At 40.3% G+C, this 9347-nt stretch overlaps 2 protein-coding genes across 2 annotated transcripts in view; one reads left to right on the forward strand and one right to left on the reverse strand.

Annotated features, from left to right (window-relative positions):
* LOC127359692 (phosphatidylcholine:ceramide cholinephosphotransferase 2) overlaps positions 1-2224 on the forward strand; it is a 5885-nt gene extending 3661 nt beyond the window's left edge. Inside the window, exons 2-7 of the mRNA XM_051393689.1 lie at positions 1-184; positions 555-672; positions 768-825; positions 1283-1378; positions 1565-1731; positions 1890-2224. The exon at positions 1-184 is cut by the window's left edge and continues 598 nt beyond it. Of these exons, the coding sequence (XP_051249649.1) occupies positions 1-184; positions 555-672; positions 768-825; positions 1283-1378; positions 1565-1731; positions 1890-2063 (797 nt within the window). The 3' untranslated portion in view covers positions 2064-2224. The remainder of the gene's footprint in view (positions 185-554; positions 673-767; positions 826-1282; positions 1379-1564; positions 1732-1889) is intronic.
* Positions 2225-3942: 1718 nt separating this feature from the next.
* Positions 3943-7128, reverse strand: LOC127359698 (transcription factor 7-like). The gene is made up of 8 exons (XM_051393694.1): positions 7105-7128; positions 6611-6653; positions 6346-6446; positions 5588-5739; positions 5383-5506; positions 4825-4932; positions 4687-4736; positions 3943-4573 (listed from the first exon to the last, which is right to left on the reverse strand). The coding sequence occupies exons 1-8, from the start codon at positions 7126-7128 to the stop codon at positions 4558-4560; spliced, it is 618 nt and encodes a 205-aa protein (XP_051249654.1). The 3' UTR covers positions 3943-4557.
* Between the last annotated feature and the right edge of the window lie 2219 nt (positions 7129-9347).

Raw genomic sequence — 9347 nt, forward strand, 5'->3', positions numbered from 1 at the left:
TCTTCACTACCGTCATCATCACCGTCGTCCACGAGAGGGTGCCGGACAAGTCGGTGAGCCCGCCGCTGCCCGACAAGTTCTTCGACTACGTGGACCGAGTGCCGTGGGCCTTCACCGTCACCGAGGTCAACGGGCTGATCCTGGTCGGACTCTGGCTCGTCCAGTGGCTCCTCCTCAAACACAAGTACGACCGGAGACACGTTAACGATATTAAACAAATCACTTACATATATTTTAAAACATGTTAAAATAAAATAAACAGTTATATTAGTCGACTCATCGTCTCAGGTTTAATCGTTGGGTAACCATGGTAACCAGGTTACACAATAAATAAATCCAGCTTGTAACAGTTTGACTTGTTGTTTCTAATATTTATTTAGGTAGAAGTGATAAAATCCACGTTGTCACAAGCTGAGCACATTAAAAGTATTGAACATTTTACTATTTTAATACTGATTATTTCTGCAACTATATTGTGTATAAATTAAAGCTCTGAAATTAACAGTAAAAACCAATTTAATCACATTTTATGGATTAAACTTCTTTCTCTTCAGAGCTATAATTGGTCGTCGCTGTTTCTTCCTGATCGGGACTCTCTACATGTATCGCTGCGTCACCATGTACATCACCACCCTGCCTGTGCCGGGGAAACACATGGTCTGCGCTCCGAAGGTACAAATACACACTATAATACTCACATTATACCTGTTCATACACACACACACCTCGTCACTAAATGTGTTCTCGTTTTGGTCGTTTCTGTGCAGCTCTACAACGATTCAACGGGGAAAATATGGAGGATTTTGAGGCTGATCTCAGGAGGAGGTAACTCACAAATTCTTAATTATCTTAACTATTTTTAACACTTTTGAACAGAAAACAGAAAATCCTGCTCTCTGATGGTCTGACACTGAGGCAGCAGTTGACAGTAAAGACGTCTTGTTGCCCCGAGGACAATAAACATAGCACAAACATACAAAGACACAGTGTTTGGGACAGTAGATATAAATATATATTATTGAATATATATAATTTTAATTGTTAATGTTCTAAATCGAAACATATGAGGTCAACCATAGAGAGCCAGTGTTGCCAACTTTCTTGCTAGATTTGTTTTTTTAAACGTTATTTTTTGACAAAAACCAGCAAACATTATACAGGATCATCGTAGGTTTAGAAAAGGAAATGACAAAAGAAAAAAGTATATTGAGAGTTGTTCCTGGTTTTCTATTTTTAAGCTCTGTTCGTTTGTTTGTTTGTTTGTTTGTTTGTTTGTGTTTAGGTTTGTCTCTGACCGGCTCTCACCTGATGTGCGGCGACTTCCTGTACAGCGGCCACACCGTCATGTTGACGTTGTCTTACCTCTTCATCAAAGAGTGTGAGTTGGCTATTTATGGGAAACATTCATATAGATGATACCTGGGTACCCCCGAACCCCCTGAACCCCCTGAACCCTGGGGGGGGGCAGGTTTAAAGGGCCGTGTTGACTGGAAGGAACAAATATTAGGTATATTTTATTTATATTCTGATTTCTGACCCTAATCTGTGTGTGTGTTGTGTTCAGACTCTCCTCGCTGGATGTGGTGGTATCACTGGCTCTGCTGGCTGCTCAGCGCCTCGGGAGTCCTCTGCATCCTCATCGGTCACGAGCACTACAGCATCGACGTGGTGATCGGGTACATCGCCACCACCAGGACCTTCTGGTGGTACCACACCATGGCCAACTCACACGTAAGAGCTCACACGTTGCTTGTTAATCTGAGGTTAAAGAGTGCAGACAGATATTACTGAGGATTTAAAATAATAAATCAGAAGCTGGAACCAGTGAATTCTTTTTTAATTACTTTACTTTATTGATTGATAGTTTTATTTTGTGTATTTCTGCTCAGGCGCTGCGTCAAGCTCCCAACAACTACCTGTCGAGGACGTGGTGGAACCCGATCTTTAACTTCCTGGAGAGGAACGTTCAGACGACTGTTCCCATCGTGTTCTCGTCGCCGCTGCCGCTGCCGTCCTGCTGCAGGCAGCGCTACCGGATGGTGGAGGGCGGCAGGGACGAGTGAGAGCTGCATCCATCACCACGCCGGTGACAAAGGACGGGGAACTTTAACATCAGTTTATTTATTAGAAGCAACATTTCCAGCGTACTGAGGAAGAGGAGACACTGAAGGGAGGAAGAGGATGTTTACATTATCACTGGGTATTAGTTCATCAGCAGGTTTAATCACCAGAACAGTAACAATCATTATCTGCTCTCTGTTAACGGAGCCTCTGTGGAGCCACCAGTGTTATTGATCACATACTGGGCTGTCTTTGACCCTCCCTAAGCCCCGCCCCCTTTTTGCTCTGTGCTCCAATCACAAACCTCGGTCAACTTCCTCCTTTCCTGTGATTGGATATGCTATGTGCTAGGCTAATCTAGTTTAAAATACCAGCTAAATATCTTTTTAATCTGCATTAATGGTTAGCTAGCTGGATTCATCTGAGGTTTAATGTTAGTCAAACACTCGCTAACTAGCTAGCTAACCATTATTGTAGATAAGAGTTTAGTTAAAATTAGCAAACATAAGCAAATACACGCATTAGCTAGCAACTTACATCAGATAGCTCATGTTAGCAATAAGCTAACTAAGCACAGGAAGGTTCCAGAAGGGGGGGGATAAAGAGTTTATCTGCTGGTAAACAACAGAAAATGTAAAAGGAACTTTAGTTTTTATAAACTAAACACGGCGACTTGAGTCTGGTTTACTGTTTTTGTGAACTGTTGAACCAGAAACAACAAAAAACCTGAAACATGCTAACGTGATGTGTATGTTCGGACGTTATCTCGTTGTCTTCTGGTTTCTGATGTGAGCTGGTTATCGAACAGTTTTTTGATACAACTGCCGACAAAATCAGTGAATTTCAGCACCAAAATAAATCGTTTTTCTGCTCAGTTTCTGTCGTTGTTGGTATCCAACAATTAATAAACCTACAGGTTTGGATTTATGTCTTCCGAACTACGTTAGCGTTGCTGAAGTGCCAAACAAGAAACGCTTTTTGTAAGATTTTGACTTTTCTTAATCAAAAGGTCGGGTGAATCTATGTGATACTGAAATTATCTAGCTCATTAACCTAAACAATTTAGATAAGATAACAAATAGAAATGTATAAATGTACTTCCTCCCAACAAAGACGATTAAATATTTAAACATTGAGATTATTAATTCTGCCTGTGAGGAACTAGTAGTAGCTGCTAGCGACGTGATGTTCCAAGTGCTCCAGTTGGGTCCTCATCAGTGTGAGAGTATTGTTGTATATGTCTCGATATACTTGATTATTGTTGTTTAAGTTATATAAGTATTGAGACACTGAGCTCACAACGGTCTGTTTGTGTTTTTTTACTGTTTATTTTATGCCGCCTTTATTATAAAATGAATGAAACAATAACTGCTGATTTAAAGTCAGATTAATGAAGATCACTGTTCAAGTTACTTTTATTAAAGTGTTACATTTAGTTCATATTTGGTTAAAACTGACGTGAACAAAATGTCACAATCAAATATTTGCTTTGATAATAAAAGATTTATTTTCAGTCAAGAGCTGGTGTTTGTGTTTGATGTGTAACGAAAACAAGTGTTGTAAGTTTGAATTAATGAGTTATTATTATATTATTAACGTATAGTGTTTGTTTTTTTACTTTTAAAAGTATATAATTATATATATTTCTACTATATCTAACTTTTAGTGCTTTTTTGTCGTAGCTTATTCTGATGAAACCAAACAAGAGTCATAGGTTCATGTTTGGGTATCTTATTGTTTGTCTGTAACTGGTTGCTGAACTTTTGAAGACGTGGCCCAATGCACCTAACAGGACATAACTTTGAATTGCTGCCACAATGTATGTGTGTGTAACATTTCATACAACAATACTAAGTTACAGAGGACAGGAAAGATACAGGGCAGAGGTCAGTGCTGTTTATTTTAATTGAATAATAGTAACAATACTGTTATATAGGTCAGTGCTGTAGATACAGGTCAGAGGTCTGTACTGTATTTGATTCAAACAATAGTAACAATAATGATATTAGTATTAAACTTTATTTAATACGTTTTAGTCCAATTATTTAACACTAATTGTCTTTCAGAGACAGTTAATAAAGATTTAATTTAATTTCAATTAAATTCAATTTTATTTGTATAGCGCCAATTCATAACAGAAGTTATCTCAGGACACTTTTCAAATAGAGCAGGTCTAAACCGAACTCTTTACAACATTAATTACAGAGACCCAACAGTACCACCATGAGCAAGACCTTGGAGACAAGGGCAAGGAAACACTGCCTGTTAAGAGGCAGAAACCTAGGACAGATCCTCCGGCTCTAGGTGGGGGGTCGTCTGTCTCGACTGTCAATTTTTACAGAAGAAAGATACAGGTCAGTGCTGTAAAGAGGTCTGACCAATTGTGTGATGGCTGCAAGTCAATCGGTCTTTCAATGCTGAACTGGATTTGTGACCTCACTGTATTTGACTGGATGAGGAGGACGAGTGTATACGACAGTTGTCTCTTCAGGAGTCTCATCCGATCAGGTTGCTGGAAAAACAAACAACAGATAATTTTATTCTCAGCTCAGAGGAGTTTACACTCTATAGTAACAGTAGTTGTAATAAGTCCTGAGCTTTTATTTTGTTGTCTTTTAAGCCGACCTGGTGCAGCTTCCTGTGGCCTGCTGGCTCTGCTTCCTCTTCCTTTTACCCTGGAAGGAAAAGAAGTAAAGCCTGAGTCCTCCTGAAGCACACAGACGCAGTACACACTGTAGATGTACTCAGGTGTGCAGTACATACGTAGTTGTCCCTGGCGGACCATCCAGGGTAGAGCTGCATGTGAAGCAGTCTCTCCTTCTGGGCCAGGTCGTAGTATTTGGACTGTTCAGAGTGCGACAGGGCGTGCCACTGACAGACACAGAGATTACCTCATTTATTTAATCTGTTCAATAACCAAAGTCTAACAACAAGCAGGCGGTTTTACGGAGGTTTAGCTGCTGGACTATAATTTTGGCCGGGGGCAGTGACTCGCTGGAAGTGGTTGAGAGGAAGATATTTACTGTTTATTTAATAGATTAAATTGTTAAATTCAAGTTTAATTCTGTTAATACTTTTCTAAAATTATGTGAAATTAGTGACAACAGTAAGTAAAAGTATTTGTTGTGTAGTTTTACATGGATTAGTTAGTTAACTGACAGATATGTTGTATAATGATGGAAGTTGAATAAATGTTGTTTATCAGTGTAAACAGCAATAATTACTGTAATCTCACAGATAATGACTTTTATTACAGTTCTATAAGTATATTGTAGTATACTACTACAGTCAGTTGTTTATAAGATATGAAAGCTGTCTCACCCTTCGTCCCAGGATGCGGTTGATGGCGGCGCTCTCTCTCTCTCGTCCCTCCTGAAGCACTTTGTGTCTCATCTCCTTCATGTAGAGCATGAAGGCGTTCAGAGGCTTCTTCACAGGCGGTCTGCTGCTGACGGCGAGAGAGGAGGTCAGCCTGGTGACTGCGGTTGTACATGTAGACATCCACACTTATGTGTCACAGACTCACCTGGTGACGCTGTTGTCATAGTAACAGGGGTGTGTCCTGGAGCTGGCGTCTACCTGTGGACCAGGTGCAGTGATTGGCTGGCTGTACGGGGAGGACTGAGGGAAGTGTCGGTCGCTGTAGAGGAGGAGAGGGACGAGAGGATGGAGGGACGACTGCAGAGAGACACAGAGTTTATTTATTTTACACATGAATCAGAGTATTGATCAGTGTATTGATCAGAGTATTGATCAGTGAGTGTGAGCAGTGAGTCCAAAGTCAGAGCTAACATTACTGCAGATAGTATCTCGACATTATATATGTTATGTTGTCACTCTGATATTTAGCATTTTAAGCTCTGTAAATTTGTAGACGGCCTATACAACGTTTATATTTATATATATTATATTATTTTAGTGTTCATCCCTAACTTTCTGTTTTTACTTATGAGGAACAAACAGCTGCAGTAACAGTAGAAATACATAAAGAGTTCTGACTGTAACAGAAAGAGACTACAGCTTGTAGCTTTCATCTGTTTTTCCTCTCAGCACACACACACACACACACACACACACACACACACACACACACACACACACACACACACACACACTCACTCACACACACTCACACACTCACACACTCACACCACACACCCTGCAGGTTGTGCACTCACAGACTTGCTGGGTCACATTTAACACTGATTGTGTTAGAAGGGGAACATATTGGCTTGAAGGGATAGTTTGACCCACACACACACACACACACACACACACACTCACAGCAGCTGCAGATTGACTGTGTGACGTGTTGTGTCGCCCCCTGCTGGTCAGATGCAGATACTGCGGTTGAGGTGGACACCAGTCAAACACCTGAGGTTTACCTGAAACACAACAAATAGTTAACGTGTGTGCGTGTGTGTGCGTGTGGGTGTGAGAGTGTGTGTGTGTGTGAGTGTGAGAGTGTGTGTGTGTGTGTGTGTGTGTGTGGGTGTGAGAGTGTGTGTGTGTGTGAGTGTGAGTGTGTGTGTGTGTGTGTGTCTCTCACCACCTGCCGGGTCCTGATCCAGTTCGCTCGTCAGCGAGATCACCTAAAACAAGATCAATAAACTGTTGCAGGAGATCAATTAGAAATAAATATTACATAATCAGTTTGTATTCATTTATAATCATGTATTAATATAAATATATAAATAATATTTATTTCAATAGTTGAATAAATAAAATACACTTTTAAAGAAGGAAAGAAAACAAACAAATACAGAAAAATAATTTTAAAAACAAGAATAATCATCCATTATATAAATCATTGATTTATTCATAATAATATTAATAAAGTTTAATTACATTTAAAGGCTGAACAACAGTTTAAATATGTAAAATGTAGATAAATTCAAATTTGTGTATAAAAACAGTCACAAAGATTTTTGACAAAGTGAATAAAACCACATAAATAATAACAAATAACAAATAAATAATAATCATTTTTACACAAAAAGAGATTTTCTGGATAAAATAATAATAATAATAATAAACACTCACCCCTCTGCTGGGCATCTGATCCATTTGTTGACTTCAGTCAATAAAAACTAGATTTTATTATTATTATTATTATAAAGAGAAGACGGAGCCGACTGTCAGCTCATCAGACTCTACAGACTGGTACGAGTAAGTCATGTGACCCTGCCCCCCCACCCCCCCTCCCCCCACACACACACACACACCACCCACCACACCCCCCCCACACACACACACCCACTCACACGCACACACACACACCACACACACACACACACACACACACACACACACACACACACACACACACACACACACACACACACACACACACACACACACACACACACACACACACACACACACACACACACACACACACACACACACACACACTCACACACACACACACACACACACACGTAGAAGCGTTGGCTGTGTTGTGTATGTTTGTATTATTATTATTTATGTTGTTAGAAACAATAAGGTAAAACTTGAATTAAAGGACCAGTGTGAAGGATTTAGTGCCATCTAGTGTTAAAGTTGCAGATTGCAACCAACTGAACACTGCTCGCGTCTGTATTTGATGAGCTGGGACTGAGAACTGCCTGTTAAACACAAACAGTGGTAATGATTGTGAATCAGAACAATCAGTAAACAGACTGAACCTTGAGTTCATTTATTCCAACACAGTTTAACATCATAACTGTTCATCTGACCTCCGCCCTGTATCCAACCATCACAGCTCTGCTCTAATCATGGATGAATGTGTGCTTTACGTTCACGAACTACGTAGCAGGATGATATTAAAACTAAACATTACAGGAAGTAAACAGTGAAACTCACTCTAAAGCTCTTAAAGCCAAGAGGAGCTTTAGATTCATCCTTTGTCCTTGATGGACTCTGGTAGATCTTCCAATTAGTTCCAGTTGAACATAATTTTATCTTCCAACTGAAACTGAAACTAACAGAATTTATTCATTTATTAACAGTTTGATTTAATAAATGAGATATTTGACATATAAAATACGAAGAATGAGCCAAAAGTCTTCTCTTCGCTGTGATTCAGACTTTATGTGACAGCTGTGCCGACACATCCACAGGGTTTCTCCCCTCTGACACACACAACCCGAGGGTGGAGGCAGAGCAGCAGAGGTCAAAGGTCAGAGAGCGAACTGTACCACGGCTGTAGGGGAGCTTTTTCTACTGTTAACGATATTGTGATATTGTTCAATATAAAGAATAAAAGTGTCTTTATTAAAGTGAATTAGTGATGAATCACCATCATTTATAAACCATACATCAACAGTTCTTCTTCACTTTACACTCTGAGTTTATTCTCACTGGAACCAGTTCCCTTCAGATATTTATTTATTATTTTAAAATCAGACATTTTAGGCAACAATCCCATAAAAAGCTGTCAGGATATTGTCAGTATTTCAGGTTTCATCGACACACGAAGGTCAACACTGATCCATTTATTCAGGACTGAAGCTAATACAAAGACAGCGTGCAGTATCAGTAGTTCAAATAATTGGTCTTGATTTTAAAGCCATGACAATAACTTAAAGAAAACATATTTAAACACACAACTGTTGTTCAGTTCAGTTTCTGACAGACAGAAAACATTGAATCCATATTCCTGTGTAGTTATTGTTGTTTACCTCTGGGGGGCAGTAAAGAGCTACAACAACCTCCAGTCAGGTGTTGTTTTTATTTTATTTTCTGAGGTCACTTTGTTCAACAGGTTGTTTTATTCTTAATCATTGGTATTGTAGTTCTGGTTCTGTAGTCCTCGCTGAAGCTCACACAGACTGAGCAGCAACGTTGAGCACAAACACACCCCCTCCTCTCTTTTTCTGAGGCTCTCTGTCACACCACACACACACACACACACACACACACACACACACACACACACACACTGGGGGGAAAAGGGGCGGCCACGGCGGGGAACAGGCAGGTGAAGGGGCAAGAGAGACCGGAGACACGAAGGCACTGGAGAGCCGACTCTGGGAGCTGAACTGCACGAGAGGATCCCTGGAGCTCGGGAGAGAAGGTGGTCAGACAGGGGAACAGGCACAAGAATATCAAAGTTGACTTGAAATAGCAAGCTACACACTGGAAGGGGCCACGAAAGTACCACCAAGTAGGCTGAAACAATCTGGCAATGACTGGGAGGAAGACCGGGGTTCTTGAAGGCTGAGGCATGATGAATGATTGAGAGCAGGTGAGACAGCAGACAGCAGGTGAGGAGAATAGAGGCC

The sequence above is a fragment of the Dicentrarchus labrax genome, unplaced genomic scaffold, assembly GCF_905237075.1.
Source record: "Dicentrarchus labrax unplaced genomic scaffold, dlabrax2021, whole genome shotgun sequence".
Taxonomy (NCBI): domain Eukaryota; kingdom Metazoa; phylum Chordata; class Actinopteri; family Moronidae; genus Dicentrarchus; species Dicentrarchus labrax.

What these genes read in the sequence shown, in the direction of transcription:
- LOC127359698 (XM_051393694.1), bottom strand. Translation starts at nt 7,128, where the DNA reads ATGGATCAGATGCCCAGCAGAGGG. An exon ending in ATCAGATGCCCAGCAGAGGG is followed by an intron (nt 6,654 to 7,104) that starts GTGAGTGTTTAT and finishes ATCTTGTTTTAG; the next exon opens with GTGATCTCGCTGACGAGCGA. An exon ending in TATGACAACAGCGTCACCAG is followed by an intron (nt 5,507 to 5,587) that starts GTGAGTCTGTGA and finishes CGCCGTCAGCAG; the next exon opens with CAGACCGCCTGTGAAGAAGC.